Raw genomic sequence first — 15493 nt, forward strand, 5'->3', positions numbered from 1 at the left:
CCAGGCATGCAGGGAGGGCTGGCTCTGGCAACGGCATGTGATGGCTCTGCCTGCCAGGCACCAGGGCTTCCCAGACCCCACCAGCCAGGGGACTCTGGTGTGCTCGGGGCTTGTACAGGACGACGGGCCCAGAGCAGGGCTGGGCACCTGCCAGCATGGCTGGGACCACCAGGGAGGCGCCCTGGCTTGCGATGGTCCTGGTTTCTACAGTCAGATGGTAGAGAGACGCCGGGCAGCTGGGACTGTCGTGCCTGCCCCCCATCATGACCTCGGGACAGGCCGTGGGCCCTGGGCAACCACAGTTCTGGGCACCGACACCACTGCACTGCAGCCCACTGGGTGACCTCCGGTAAGTTAGTCAACCTCTCTGGTGCCAGATGACCCAGCGCAGGGAGGACAGAACACACAGGCAGTGAGCGGGCACGGGGCCCTGCGGGCTTCCCACCCAGGCTTGTCCCCGAAGAAAATCAGCCGCTTCCCACTGCCTGCCAGACGCACTCGCTCCCCTGGCAGTCTTGTCTGTTTCCAAAAACACAAAGCTTGTTCCTAAGCCCGGGGTGAAAACAAGACGTCTTCCTGCCCAGGGGGCCTGCAGGGCCGCTCTCGGTGGGGGTCTGAAGAAGGACCCCCGACTTCCCCAGACAGCAGGCCCCCAGGGGCGGGACAAAGCCTGGGAGCTCCCACGGTTCTCGGGTCCCAAGGCGCAGGCCCGCCCCAGGAGAAGGGAGAGGACGCAGGGCACGGAGTTCCCGGGAATGTCACTGCAGGCTCCAGCAGGCAGCTCCCTGGGCGGCCCTCGGGCACGCGCTCCACCTGGGAACAGGTGGGCAAGGGCGGAGGCTCGGCCGGGTCAGCGAGGTGGGAAAGCAGCAACCGGGGGAGCCAGCCCGAGCCCCCTCCTGAGCTGCCAGGGCACCCGAGGGGCAGCCCCCACGGGGACCTCGCCCAGGACACGCCCTGGCTGGGGAGGTGCCACCCAGCACCACCCTCCCTGCGGGTCTCTGGGCCCAGGACGGGGAGCCCATGAGCCCAGGTGGCCCAGCCCTGCACGGCATGGGGCCCCTGCCTCCAAAGCGCGTGGCCAGCACTGAAGTCTCAAGGTGAGACGCGGGACAGCGTGTGACCCCGCGCCCTGGCAGGGGGTGGGACCTCAGTCACAGCTGCTACCACAGCTGACAGGTTAGACCCCAGCCGGAGCTGATGACAGGCCACCCGCTCTGCCAGGGCACCAGCATGCGTGGTTCACTGCGGTCCCACGATGCGGGCGTCTTACACATATCACAGGGTATCCCAGGGTCCCCAGCATTGGCCCTGCCATGCCCCTTCTGCAGGTAAGGACCCCGAGCCCGAGGGGGGCTCCAGGCCATCAGCCGGAGAGGAAGCACCTGAAGGCCTGAGAGGCCGCGCTGTGCACTCGCTCCTCCTGGGGGCTTTGGAAGGGTGGGGGGCGCTGTGTCCCCAGCTGCAGGGCAGCCCCATCAGAGGCAGGCTCACACCAGGGCCAGGGCAGGGAGGGGGGCCCAGGGAGTGTGGGCAGCTGCCCCCTGCCCAGCTGCATGCCCAGGCCAGCGGTGGCCCCAGGGAGACCCCCGGTAGGGTGCGGACCAGCTGAGAGCAGTCACTGCTCTGCGGGAAGGGCTGTCTACCTTGGTCCTGTGGTCTCCACCCCCACTCTCTCTCTCTGGATAAAGAGGCCTCCGTGGGGCCACACACACCCCGGAAAGCCCAGTGCCCCCACAGACGCTCTAGAGTTCAGCAAGTCCCCGTTTGGAAACAGTGCAAATCGTGAGGCCCAGTCTGTGCCAGAGGCCACTTGGCTGTCCACCAAAGTACCAGAACCTTCCGGCTCCCCCCCACAGCTTGCAGAGCTTCAGGACAAACCAGCTTTTAATGAGGGGAAGTCACCCTCCCCGGGGAAGAGTGTGGCTGCTGGGAAATGGTTTTCAATGGTGCTGGCTCCTCCTTCTAAGGAGACGCCTCTAGGAGCCAAAACGGTTAAAATGGCAAGTGCTGCTATCTGGGATCTGCTGAAAAGGCAAGTTAAGTCATTTTTATTTCCAAACATAAAAATAAAGATTCTGTCTCACTTGCCACAAGACCAAGGGTGGCTGGGGACCTGAGGACCACCCGCCCAGCTTTATCTGCGAAGGACGAAAAGCAAACACGATGCCCGGGCCCGAGTGCACCCGCCTCCGGCTCCCGGGGCTTCAGCAGGAAGGATGGGACGGGCCACACTTTCAGACACGGACACGTCCAGCAGCCGGGAGAGGCCAAGGCTACGGGACGGCTTCCCTCACGGCATGAGGAGTTTGTAGTCAACAGAAGTCTCTGGGGCCTGGCAGCCCCTCAGCCTCAGAGAGAAAGCCACGACCAGGAAGAAGGGCTCCTGGAATTCCGAACCTATTTCTGAGCTGCAATCAAAAAGCCTGCCTGCTTACTGAGCAAGTCCTCCCCCGACGGTCGGAAGGCTAAGCAGAGGAGAGAAACCTGGGCTATCCAATTTGAGATCTGCTTCTTCTGACAATCATAAACTGTTTTCCCTCTCTAGCCATAAACCTGGGTAACAGCGGCGGAGGCATCGGCAGTCCTCAGCCACCCCTCCCCGCGTGAGCATCTCAGGGCAGCGGGGAGACCTCATGGCTCATAAACAGAACGGCTGGGACTTGGCCCGCCCTGACCTCCCCAGAGCTCCCCACAGCCCTGCAGTCTCCACAGGCTTGTGCTCGTGGGAAAACAACTCTTCTGGCTCGGAAAATCAGGGAAGAAGAATTTGGCGTAGGATCCTTTTAAGATAGATAAAGCTTTCCCCTGAATCTTTACAGTAAAAGACCCACTAGCAGCACACAAAAGGGCCCAGAAATCAGAGCGATCCAGATCAGGCCCTGCACAGACAAGCTACTGCACGGCCTGGGGGTCCAACCCCAGTCTGCTCACGGACCCTCCTCTGCATTCAGACTTCCAGCGAGAGGAGCGAGGGCAGTGGCAGGCACCCAGGCTCCCGGGCGCTGGGCAGGGCCCCCAAGCCAAGTGCGTCACAGGGGAGCCCCCTTGAGCCCCCCACGAAGGCAAGGCTGCCAGCAACCACATGTTACAAATGAGTCCTGAAGCTCCCCAGTGGCACTTGCCCTACCCAGATCCTCACACCAGCAGGAAGTCTACACCAGCAAAACACTCAATCCCAGTCTGTGCGACCCCCAAGCCTTGGACACCAGCTCCCCGGGGGAGCCCTGAAGCTGCTCAGGCCTGGGTCAGCCCAGCCGTCCTGCAGTTCATCCCGGGTCTCTGGGCAAGTGAGGTCAGAGCGGAGTCACGCTCAGAGGGCGTATCCTCATCACGCCCCAAATCTGGCAGCGCCAGCCGGACCCAGGAGCCCAGCCCACCCTGTGGTCCACAGGCTGTGGCCGCCCTGGACAGCTGCTCTGCAGAAAAGCGGCCAAGTTCAGCAGGACGCGCAGAGCTACCTTCACACTGGTCCTCCCCACCCCCCGCTTCCACGGAGGCGGCTCTTCTGATTTTCCTTGCTAACCCACATCCGACCAACTGTGCCCCGTCCACCCTTCCACCTGTTCCGACGCCAGGCCGCGATCAAGCCTGAGTGTGTCAAGCGCTTGCTGGGAGCGGGCAGTGGTGCTTACCGCGTTCAACCCCACCCTAAGTTTTGCCACGGTCTATGAAGAAGCCACAGGCACGATCCCACTTTACAGGTGGAGACACTGAGGCTCAAACGTCATAGCAACCTGCCCAAGGCCGGAAGTCCCGCCCCCTCGGGCCTGCACTGAGACTAGGCCCCATGAACCTCTCATAGCTACGCACGCGGCCCCGGTAAGAGCCTGCAGAGAGACAAGACCAGAACTGCATCCTCGCCACATGCTCAAAGCCCAAGGGCTCATCCAACCGCCTGCCCATCTCCCCAGGCAGACATCAGTCCTGCCTTAATAGAAGAGGGACGGTCAGCACTCGCTCCCCCCGCAGCGGAGCGCAGGATACCGGCCACAGCGGCGTGTGTCCCAGGGGTGTGGGACGGCCCGGCCCCCTGCTGACCTCAAACACTTCCTCATCCAGAATCCGGGTGCCGAACACGACGATGCCATTGACGTCTATCACAGGGTGTTCACTGCGGTCCAGGAACTTGGTTGTCTTCTTTTTACAGTCCAGGATCAAGGTGACATTCTTCTTGTGGACGCTGAGAGCAATTCTGTGCCACCTGCAAACAGCCAGCCCAAGCAGGTGACGGGGGGGGGGTGGGGAAGGGCGTCACCAAGTCCCACGACCAGTGTCCCTGCCGAAAGTCCCCGGGGACGCGGGAGGAAATCTGTTCTCTGTCGAGTCGCTCAGAGCCGAGCCACTTCGGTCAGGGTCCATGCCGCGCACCACGGGAGACCCCTGCGCTCGAGTCAGGTCTCTCGTCTCTACGATGACGTCAGCTGTCTGGCCCAGAGCGCAGCCCTGAAACCTGGCTCGGGTCAAGGGCAGGGAAGCCCTGTAGCGCTCCCCTATGTAGCAGCCCAAGCCCCAAACGCAAATGCAGGCTGTGGGGAAACCGAGTCTGTCGGGAGATGGGGGGACGGATGGACCTACTTGAGACTTTCGGTGAGAATCACAGGACTCACATCCTGAGTTCTTGAAGGATCGCAGCATGTGGCCTCAGACGTGTGGGCCACAAAATGAGTGATCTCAAACCACCAGGCTTTAGGGAGGTACTCAATAGAGAGTTCTGGAAAAACCTGGCGTCTCCTTTTGCGATCACTCACTCTCACACCTGTATCTGCATCCCTGCGTGCATGCTAAGTCGCTTCAGTCGTGTCCAGCTCTTTGCACCCCTATCGACTGTAGCCTGCCAGACTCCTCTGTCCATGGGACTCTCCAGGCAAGAGTCCTGGGGGGTGCTGTGTCCTCCTTGTGTCTGCATCCTTAAGGATGTCGCGAATCCTTTCTGGAATCGATGGGAGTACCTACACAGTCTCCCGTGTCCCTGCAGACGCTCACAGGCTAGCGTTTGATGTTGTTTAGTGCGCTTTACAGGGGGCCATGGAGGCCCAGGGAGAGGTGAGGTCTCCAGAGCCACAAGGATGAGCCCAGACGGAGACCAGCCCCGGACTCCAAGCCCGGTGCTCTCTCTGACCTGTGGGCTGCTGACTCCATCCTGCTCTGAATCACATCCTGCTGCTAGGTCCCCAGCTCCCAGGGGCCTTAGGTGACCCACCCAACCCTCCAGCAGGGGAGGGAGGGGTTGCCGAGCGGTGCTACTCACTTGCCATCTGACAGGTTGATGCCTCTGAAGAGGGGGTAGTCCTCTGGCCCCGGCTTCCCCGTGTGGTCCTCATAGAGGAAGACCGGAGAGCGGCCCATCTCCAGGCCGATCTGCTGGATGCCCTGCTCATTGTAGATGGAGACCAGGAAGGCCTGGCTGCCTTTCTTGGCTTTCACAGTGGTTAGGATGGAGAAGTCCTCGGGAAACGCAGATGCTGAAACAGAGGACAGAGGTTAGGAGGCCGCTGGGAAGCCCTCAACCCTGCCCAGCCACAGCTCTCTGCAAACAAACCAACTCAGGGACCTGGAAGCCTTTGCTGTGGATGGTGGTGCACAGACATTTGCTTCACATCTGCGCCTGGATCAAACTGTTCCTGCAACCCTTCCTTACCACCACATGGCCAAACCCACCCCTTCCAAGGCTCAGTCCAAAAAGAAGCCTGATTTCTCCTTCGAACTGTGAGCCTTTAGTCCTATCTCTTCACTCCCCAAACCTGAATACATCTATGTCTCAATCCTTAGAACTTTCTAGAATGTGAGCTTCCTCTGGGCAGCTGTTGTTCCAGATGCACCTCTGACACCTGCAAGGCCTGAGGCTGAACCTCTCAGAGTGTGTCTCATCCACACCCTCTGGAGGGTGGGAGGACAGAGAAGAGGGGAAGGAAGGCAGGAGGCTGGGGATTACCACTCGAATGGCAGAAATTTCCTGGTCGACACGCGAATCAGAGAAAAGGGAAAATAACTCAGAAGACGAAACCCCAGCCCTGCTATGTTGATGGAGGGAGAGTTCCTTACAGCACAGGCCGGACCCCCGCTGGCCCTGCTCCTCTGGCTCCAGAGTCCTGCACACACACACGCCCTTCACGCCCTGCATTGTGGATGGGACAGGGACCTATCCCCCTCCTCCCATCCGTCCTGGCGGTGGGGTCAGTGGTGCTCTCTCTGCGTGGCCTGCAGTTCCCCTGGGAGCCAAGGCCTGGGGCTGGGTCAATCGATGCACGGCCAGGAAGGCTCAGCGCAAGTCAGCATGTGTCTCAGAACCAGGGGACGGAGCAGGCCCAGAGGAGTGTCAGCAGGGACTCCGGCCCGGGAAGGACAAGGCCCTGAGGCTGACACCGCCTCCCGCCCAGCACGCTGCGGTGGGCTGGAGCCGGTCCTGGTCCCGGGTAAGGACAGAGCCCCTCACTGACCCCCCACTCCTCTAGAACTACCACAAGGTCAACCAGACGGCCCGGGTGCCTGAGCTGGGATCAGTGAGGAGGGCGTCCTTGGTGGCTCAGATGGAGAGAATCTGCCTGCAACTTGGGAGACCCAGGTTCCATCCCTGGGTCGGGAAGATCCCCTGGAGGAGGGCATGGCAACCCAAACCAGTATTGTTGCCTGGAGAATCCCATGGATGGAGGAGCCTGGTGGGCTACAGTCCACGGAGTTACAGAGAGTCAGAAAGGACTGAGCGACTGGCATGTCCACATCCAGTGAGGAAGCTGTCCGTGGGTGCCCTCTGCCGCACAGCCGGCAGCTGGCCTCTGCTTCGGGCCCCTGTAGGAGAGCCTGGCCAGTGCCCTGCTGGGGGAGAGGGGGCTGCCAAGGAGATCCCCGCCCCCGAGGCCCCCAGAGGACCCAGGGTGGAGGGGTCTCTCTAGGGGGAGGATAAGAGGGTTCATGGCAGCTTCGGGCACAGAAACCAAACCCCAAAGGCCAACAGAGCTGTGTGAGCTCTTAAGGCTGTGATGGAGGGCAGGTGGAAACAGCCATCCCGCAGGCCCCAAAGCTCAGGCTAAGGTGCAGATGCAGGAAGGCCTGTGGCTCGCAGCCCAGGATCAGGTCCCACTGTTGAGAAGCTGCCAGTTGGGGTCTGTTTGCTGTGCTCAGCGCCATGGCCCACCTACCCCCAGGCAGGGAGACAGGGGTTGGGTTTGGCCAGTGGTGTAGGGAAAGGCTTCAGGAAGGGTTTGATCAAGGGGCAGGTATGCAGGGAACGTCTGGGCACCACCATACCCAGCCAGGGTCACCAGGTCCGAGGGGAGGGGTGTAGTCAGCACGGTCACCTGGGGGAAGGCTGGCTTCATTAAGGCACGGACTCAGGCTGCCCTTGTGTGCACGAGAAACTGTTTGAAAAGAGCTCTGTGGAGGCCAGGACCGTCACCAGCATCTCCGCACACTGTGCTCCGAATGTGAGACATGCTGGGGGACCAGAGACCCAGCCTGCATGAACTGCCGTGGTGGGGTGGGGCGGGGGGAGCGGCTGCACGCAGGCTCCAGGGCAAAACCCCAGCCGGGACCTTGGCAGGCCCTTTGGTCCCCGGGCGTGAGTGGACACTGAAGGGCCCGGGGTAGCATCTGACCCCAAGCATCTCAGAGGTCCCTGCTCACATCCAGGACGGACAACAGTCACCCTCGGAGTCCGTGACCCCCTGCTCTCATCTCAAAGGTCGGCCTGCCTCCCGTGTCCACCCCGTGGTGACCCCATGCCACTGACATCACCCTCCTGCCTCAGGTAGAGAGAAGACTGGAAACGGGAGGACCCCCCACCATCATCAGGCACGCAGCGCAAGACCACGGACGCCCTCACTCCCAGCTCATTAAGATGCTGGCTACTGATGCTGAAATCGCTTCCGTGACACATGTTCTCAGCTCAGATAACCTGAAAGGATGAATTACATCTAACATTCATCCCTCTCCTGGCAAAATAACAATGGATGTAGCAGCACTTCAGAGACGGTCCGTTCTCATCTCCGCGCGAGCAGGACACCGGCGAGCTTCGTGATCTACACTGTCAGGGAGAGGCTCGCCTTCTGCCCAGCGCTTTGTGTTCTATCCTCAGAGAAAAGTCAAATCCGAGCAGCAGGCTTGGTGAGAGGCCCCCAACTCCCTTAGATCAACTCCTGTTCCCTCCGGCCCCCGACTCCCTTAGATCATCTCCTATTCCCTCCGGCCCCCGACTCCCTTAGATCATCTTCTGTTCCCTCCGGCCCCCGACTCCCTTAGATCATCTCCTATTCCCTCGGGCCGAAGCCGAGAGGCACTGCAACAGTTTGGGTAGACCGTGGGCGCTCAATAAATGCATGTGCCGTTAAACTGAACCCTACTAGGCCAGCAGTGGTTGGGCCAACAGTTTCACATTCTGCTGGACACAGGCTGATTCTGGAGCCCCAGCCCGTCACGACGGTGGCAGTGGGGGAGGGGACCTTGTTATGCCCAGCCCCCCTGCTCAGATCCCAGGCAAGGAGAGAGTCTCAGGGTCCCCAAGGTGGCCAGAGGGAGGCTGAAATGGGGAGCGGTCCCCACGCCCAGGCATGACCACGGCTACCCTGTCTGGATGCCTTCAGAGGGGGCGGCTGGACCTGGGCGAAGGCAGCTGGCCAGTGGCTCAGAGGATGCAGGGGTGCCCCGCCAGTGGCCGGACAGTCCCCAGGGACACATGTGCTTGCGGCACTCCAGGAGGGCCTGTGACAGCTTCTGGCAGGGTCTCAGGCCGGCTTTACCTTGACGTGATGTTCCCCTGCCGCCCACTGCAGGTGGCGGGGGCAACAAGGCCCAGGAACCCCCAGCCCGCCACCAGGCAAGCTGGGCAGCCCTCTTTGGTTGGTTGGTGGCGCCTACTCCCCACAGAGACCACCGCCCTCGGGTCTGATTCAGTCCCTGTGGCTCCGTCCAGACGGGGTCAGGAGACCCAGCACTGCCTGGCACAGTCACGCTCTTGGTCCTGCCAATTCAGAACCTAGACCACAGGCTGCAAGCGAGACTAGAAAATCCTTCTCAGATGAGGGAGGAAGGCTAGCGCCCTCTTCGCTGGCAAGAGCAGAGAACACCACGCTGTGGCTCTTCGCCGCTGGGAAGGGGGCTGGGCCTCTGAAGAAGCCGGCCTGTGGCCCCTGAGGTCCCGGGACATGGCCTGGACCCATGTGGGGGCACAGTGCTGGAGGACAGGTGAGTGGGCACGGCTGGCGTGGGCGGCTCTGGGGGGTAACTGGGGTCGGGGCTGGGGAAGGGCGACAGGGCCCCACAGAGGCCCCAAGCCTCATTCGAGAGAGGCTCTGAGAGAAGAAAAGACAGGGAGGCTGGGCGTGGTCATCAGCCCCGGACTGCAGAAAAGACCCCGGAAACGTCCGCTTAAACCATCGCGAAGGAGCGCCCAGTTCCACCTGGCGTTAAGGAGGCGATCATTACATACGGACCCATTCGACTCCATGAACGAATTATGGCTCGGAGGCCCTGTAACAGCCCTTTAAACTCTTTCAGCATCTAATGAAGAGCCTAATTTGAGACCCTGGGGAAAATATGGGCTTAAAAGAAATTCCCTGTCTGGCTGTTCCGGAGTTCATACCAGATCTCCAGTAACCGGCCCGTACCCTGAGACCCTCTGATGTTACTCGCCACAAGATAACAAGGCGGGGCATGGATAGAGGACACCAACTCCGGTGAGCTGGCTGTGACCCTGAATTGGGTGGCAGGGGTCAGATTGAACTGCCTGCCAGCAAAGCGACTACAGACGGCCGCGGGGCAGGACCTTGTGAGATGCCCGCGCAGTGGTGTCCGTCCCGAAGCACGGGCGTGAGGGTGCAGGGCCAGCAGCGCTCCCAAGACGCCTCGCCCCCAGCCCCTCAGCCCCCCGCAGGGGAGTTCTAAACTGGGGACTCGGGGCAGGACAGCTTCTCGGTGATTCAGAACACGCTGGCCCCGAAAGGATAAGAAAGGCTCCTTGGACGTGCGGCAGAGTGACATTCCCGAGGGTCTTTGTAGCGAGTGACCCGTGGGGCCCTGGTGAGCCCCGTCTGCAGTGATGGTCAGACACTCTGGAGGGGGGACGTCTGGCACCCCAAGGTGGTCAAGGGGGGTCCACAAGACACAGTGAAAGGCCTTGGGGCCCCCAAAGGAGCTAACCGGCCCAAATGCCGTTTCTGGAAAGAGCAGACCCAGCCTCTCTCGCAGAGACAAACTCTTAAGAGTCCCTGCGGATTTAAAGAGAGGCTGAGAAAACACGGGCGTGAAGCAGAGGGTCAAGAGTGAAAGGCCAGAGGAAGCAAACGCAGCCCTGAAAGGGCACATCCTTCTGGAACCCGGTGGGCACGTGGCTCACAGACCCCACTGCCGGCGGAAGGACTGCCCGACTGGAGGGTCAACGAGCGAGGCAGGTCGTTACCGGAAAGGTGGCGCTCACGCTTCTGAGGATTACAGAGCCGTCTCTGGGGTGAGTGCATCCCAGGGTCCCCGGGCCCTCTCTGATCGCAATCGGGAAGAAGAGCCCCACTGAAGTAGGGGGAGAGGTCATCAGTCACGGGCCTGGTCAGCCGGCCCAGGCCCCGAGGCCAGCGGGGGGGCCTACCAGCAACCATCGCTCCGCTCTGGGCTCGTAATTAAAAGCAGCAATGTGACACTTGGCAGTTGATTCTCATTAAAAGCCTGCACTCTCTTGCTGGGAGCTCTGATGTTTGGTGCGTGTGTCTCTTAATGTCCTCACCCCCAATTAAGCTTCAGTCTGGAAGCGTTTCCTTTCCCGTGACCCTGGGGTTTCTTAACCCCAACCCCGGGGAACCACGCCTTGGAGTCCCGGCACCCCGCCCCCTGCTGGAGAGACACCTGCTTGGAGAAGTGGTGCAAACAGACGAGGCCCCGCTCCCACCTTTGGGTGTGGACGGTGACCGCTTTCACTATCCTGACATCAAATCAGGCTCCTTCCCGGAAAACCAAGGACGCTTCTCCCTCCATCAGGCGTTCCTCCCCGCCTCCCCGGCTCCGGGCTCCTGGTTCTGCTGCCCGGCTGGGGGCGGGAAGCGGAGCCACACCCCCGCGAGGCACACACGCTGTCTCTTACCAGGGTACAGCTGCTTGGTGGGCGCGCTGAGCTGGGCATCTTTCGTGACTCTGTAGGCGACATCCGGGCCTTTGGAAGATCGCCGCGCTGCACAGAAGCCTGTGGTCTTGGTTATTCCATCAGGCAGGTTGTGAAAATCTAGAACCTTCAGGAGATCTGCTGGCTGAGCTGAAAGGACAAAAGGAGGTGATGAGTTAGCCATGGGCAGAAAGGGAGCACCCGAGGGTGCAGATGAGCTGGAAACCAACCCTCAGCCCCTCCTTCCACCCGCTCCAGGACCACCTCTGACCCTCAGAAGAGCCTGAGGGATCAGCTCAGAAATCGGGCGCTCTCGGGCGCAGGACACCGCATTTTGCGGAAATGCACACGGCCAGCTCCCACCCTGGTCCCTGCAGGCGGCCACCCCCAGGTGCGAATCCTCTCTTACTCGGTACTCACATTGCTCTTTTCCCCCCAGGTACCGCACCAGCCCCGGGCTCCCAGACCCCGCTTCTCACTAGCCTCACAGGAAACCCACCCCAAACAGAAGCTGAAAGGCAGCGTTAGCTCCCACCGCTGATGCAAGCGGCTTTACCTAGGGTGGTCTTATGAATTTGGAGTGATTGACGGCCTGTGACGTCCGATACGTAACTGCCGAGCGCGGGCCCCGCCCTGGGGTGCCACTGAGGACAGCGGGCAGGCTCCTGGCACATCTCATCCCCCATCCTTACCCAACGGAAATGCAGTTTTCCCATAAGCGTTTACACAAATAGTCAGTCTCCATTTGCTCCCAGAAGACCCACGCCTGCAGGGCGAGACAGCACCCAACTAAGAGCAACAGAGGGCGGGCCCCTACACCCCTTCCAGAAAGTTCGCAACCTCCCTCCCCTACTGCACAGGAGGGAGCAGCCCCTAGGACGGTGGAGACACTCCTGGTGAGCTCGACCGTCCCCGCAGATGCAAAGCATGGCTCCACGCCTGCGCACTGCAACCCAGTCACAAAGACCCCAGACCTCCAGGTGGCGAGGGCCACAGGCTTGGGATCCACATGGCCCCTGCCCTAAACAAGGCCTTGGATGGACAGTGCAGCTCGTGTTACTACGGACAAGAGGCCCTGGGAGTCCAGGCAGAGGAAGTGAACTCAAATTCAGAGTCAGCGCGACAGGTCATGGTGTGTGCGGCCGGGGCACTGCCCTGGGCTTCTGGGGAGCCCGGTGTCCAGCAGCCACCTGTCCGTGTGGGTGTGGGCAGGGCTGCCACGCCCCCTCCTCCGGACACCTGGATCTCCCTGGCCAATCAGAATGCAGCACCACCCTGTCCTGGGTGCTGGGCCCAGGGTTGGGCACGGGACTGGCCCAGGCCGAGGAAGCTCCATCCTGGGGCCTCTTCCTCTCCGCTCTGCGGGCTTCACACTTGGGTGATGAGCCTGCAGCCCCAGGTGGCCTTCGCTGTGGGAGGAGGGCCTGCCTACAGATGTGGATAGACAGATTTCTGCTGTGCAGTTCGGGCTCCTGTACCTGAAGAAGACTTGTCTACACTAACCAATAAGCTGTCATCACGTGTATGCCAGCCTGGGCTGGACGCTGACGCTTGCCGCTAAAAGGCCAGACTCCCTTCTGGGTGTAACAGCAGGGCTGACACCAGCACGCCCCCGAGGCCTCTGGGCCTCCCGGCTCACGGGCTCTCCTCCCCAGAGGGTCCTCACATGCCTGAGACTCGCTCAAGAGGCAAAAGCTGTGGAGGGGAGAAAGGACCATCAGGGTTGGTTTCTCCCTCGCTGAGTTCCGAGCCATCCTGCAGCTAACTGCTATGTGTGGAGCCCAGCGCAGCCATCGGGGACGGGGGGCGGGGCTCCAGGCAGCCTCGCTGCTGGTCCGGGCAAGTCCCTAACAAGAGAACCGCCCAGATGGAGCCTACAAGGGGAGGAGGAGCCGGGCAGGGCGTTCAGGGCAGCAGTGGTGGATGGTGCCAGAGGCAGGTGCAGACGATGCCCTGCAGACCACCCCCCGTGAGGCGCTGGGGGCTGGGGAGGTGGCAGGCTGGGGAGGCTCCCGGGGGGGCCCGGGAGGGCTCTCCATCACTAAGTACACCACCCCAACCCGTCCACCGCGCCCTGCAAGGCACCACGCTACGCCAATTCCACAGATCTGAGGCCGCCCGTCCCAGCAGCGTCATTTCTGCAGCTCGGCTTCGCACAGACCTCTGTCCCTTTAATCAGGGGACCGGAAACTGGGATGACATTCCCCACCCCTGCAGAGGTGGGGACCCAAGACACCCTGGTCCAGGCGGGTGTCCACCGTGAAGAAAGTGTGCCTACCCAGGCGTCTACCGGACACGGGGGGTCGGCCCCCCACAGGGCTCCCCAGCACCTGTCCACTTGACCCCAGACGCAGAGCCAGGCTGGCCAGGTGTGGGTGCCCGGCACAGCCCCGGCCTGGCCTCCACCCGTGGGAAGAGACGGCCGTGCCAGCCGCTGGCTCACCTGCCCCGAGATGCAGCCGAGCCCTGGCTCATCTCTGAGTCTCGGCTCCAAGGTCGGCCGCGGCCAGGAGGCATCGCAGACCCAGGCTGGTGCCGGGACTGACAGCCCGAGAGCTGCGATGATGGTCTTCCCAGATGCACGGGCTCTCGAACCTGCCTCTTGCACAACCGGCGGGGAAAACGGTTTTCCAGAGGCCTTCCGGGCCGTGTTTGCGGACCTCTGTTGCAACATGCTGAAAAAGCCACCCCTCCGCCTTGTGCCAGAGCTCAACAAGCGTTTTTCTCACTGTCTCAAAGGTGTGGCGAGGCCCAAGAGACTCCAGTAGGACCGTCCCCCGACAATCTTCTCCCCACTGAGGCCAAAGGCCCCTCTCTACCCGGCAGCCTCAGCATCCCGATCAGGGCGAGAGTTCTGCTGGGAGGCGGTGCCACCTCTGGGGACAGATGGGTGTGGGCTCAAGTCCAGGGACCTGGGCGCTCCACACTGAGAGCCCTCCTCCCAGCTCCCACCTCCGAGCAGAGAGCGTCCTGTGGGCTGATATCACCATGCGTCTGATGGGTCAGGAAAGACAGGAAAGGGACTGGCTGTGCGGCCTGACCAGGGACCCCTCTGTGCCGGAGAAGCAGGAGTGATGCCGACGGGGCGGCTCCGAGGCTTCAGGGAAGCAGAGCCGGGTGGCCTCCTCGTTGCCCCGGCCGTGGTCGCTCACTCGGGCGCTTCTGATGTGCTCCTGCTCCGTGGGGCCTGGGGGCTAAAAACTACATTTCCCAGACCCCTCTAGGGGAAGGGCTCAGGATGCAAATTCCGTTCCGCACTCAGAGGGGAGCTGGAATGTGAGAAACCTTCTCTCTGCAGAGTCTGGGCAAGCATGCTAGGACCTGGGGCCAGGTCGTGAGGACAACTGACATTTGCAGCTGTGACTTCGTGACGTCTGGGTTCCACTCACTCTGGTGGCGTGGCCGTGCCTGGGGGCCTGGGGACGCCCCCACTCCAGCTCTGCTAGTGGCTGTGTGAACCCCCGATCCCTGCGCTCAGGCTCTCTCCTCTACAACAGCCTGCCGCTTCCTGCTTGCGCACTGAGCCTGCCTGAGACTGCACGCACACAGCCAGGCGTTCCAGCCCCAGAGCTGTCCAGGAATGGAAGCGGGAGAGGTCAGTTTTAAGGCAGAAAGGAGGAACCTGAGAAAGAATTTGGAAACAGAGTTGAGTTCCACTTGCCCTAGGCCAGAAAGGCAGCATGAAAGCCCTGAAAAGTAGCAGCACAAAGAGGGCCTCAAATACAGACACACCCGCTGCACACACCGCACACTGACTACATGCGTGTGTGTGTGTGTGTGTGCACAGGACGGACGGATGGATGGATGGATGGGTGGGTGGATGGATGGGTGGACAGATGGGGGGATGGATGGGTGGATAGATGGATGGACAGATGGATGGATGAACAAGCAATATATATGTGAATGGCAGAAATCAGGAGGTAGACGTCCTGGAGATAAATCTTGCAACTGGCCTGCTAAGGAGTCAAACATTTCAGCTGCCAATGGCAATGTCTCCACCAATCACACGAAGATGACCTCTCTGCCTCCCTCAAAAGGCACTTCCACAATCACCCCTAAAAGTCAGCTGCCTGCCAATGCAGGAGGTGTAAGAGACCCAGGTTTGATTCCTGGGTCGGGAAGATCCCCTGGAGAAGGAAATGGCAGCCCATCCCAGTTCTTGCCTGGAGAATCCCATGGACAGAGGAGCCTGGTGGGCTACAGTCCATGGGGTCACAAGAGTTGGACATGACTGAGTGACTCAGCACAGCACAGCACAGCACAGCACAGGACCGCAGCACGGCGGGCTCCCTGTCCTTCACCATCACCCGGAGCTCGCTCAAACTCATGTCCACTGAGTCAGTGATGCCATCCAACCATCTCATCCTCTGTCGTCCCCTTCTCCTCCTGCCGTCAGTCTTTCCCAGCATC

The 15493-nt window shown here is 61.2% G+C and overlaps 1 protein-coding gene across 4 annotated transcripts in view; it reads right to left on the bottom strand.

Moving 5' to 3' along the window:
- COL5A1 (collagen type V alpha 1 chain) overlaps positions 1-15493 on the bottom strand; it is a 148134-nt gene that overhangs the window by 100259 nt on the left and 32382 nt on the right. For all 4 annotated transcript variants that reach the window (XR_015135702.1, XM_086323391.1, XM_086323390.1 and 1 more), the window contains exons 2-4: positions 11066-11233; positions 5252-5465; positions 4042-4204 (exon numbers count right to left, since the gene is read on the bottom strand). Coding sequence is in view for 3 of the 4 variants with exons in the window: in XM_086323391.1 (XP_086179517.1) it covers positions 4042-4204; positions 5252-5465; positions 11066-11233 (545 nt within the window). In the remaining variant the exon portion in view is untranslated. The remainder of the gene's footprint in view (positions 1-4041; positions 4205-5251; positions 5466-11065; positions 11234-15493) is intronic.

This window comes from Bos grunniens, chromosome 11 (assembly GCF_055505025.1).
Source record: "Bos grunniens cultivar Pamir isolate PY7600 chromosome 11, Bosgru_T2T1.0, whole genome shotgun sequence".
Classification (NCBI taxonomy): domain Eukaryota; kingdom Metazoa; phylum Chordata; class Mammalia; order Artiodactyla; family Bovidae; genus Bos; species Bos grunniens.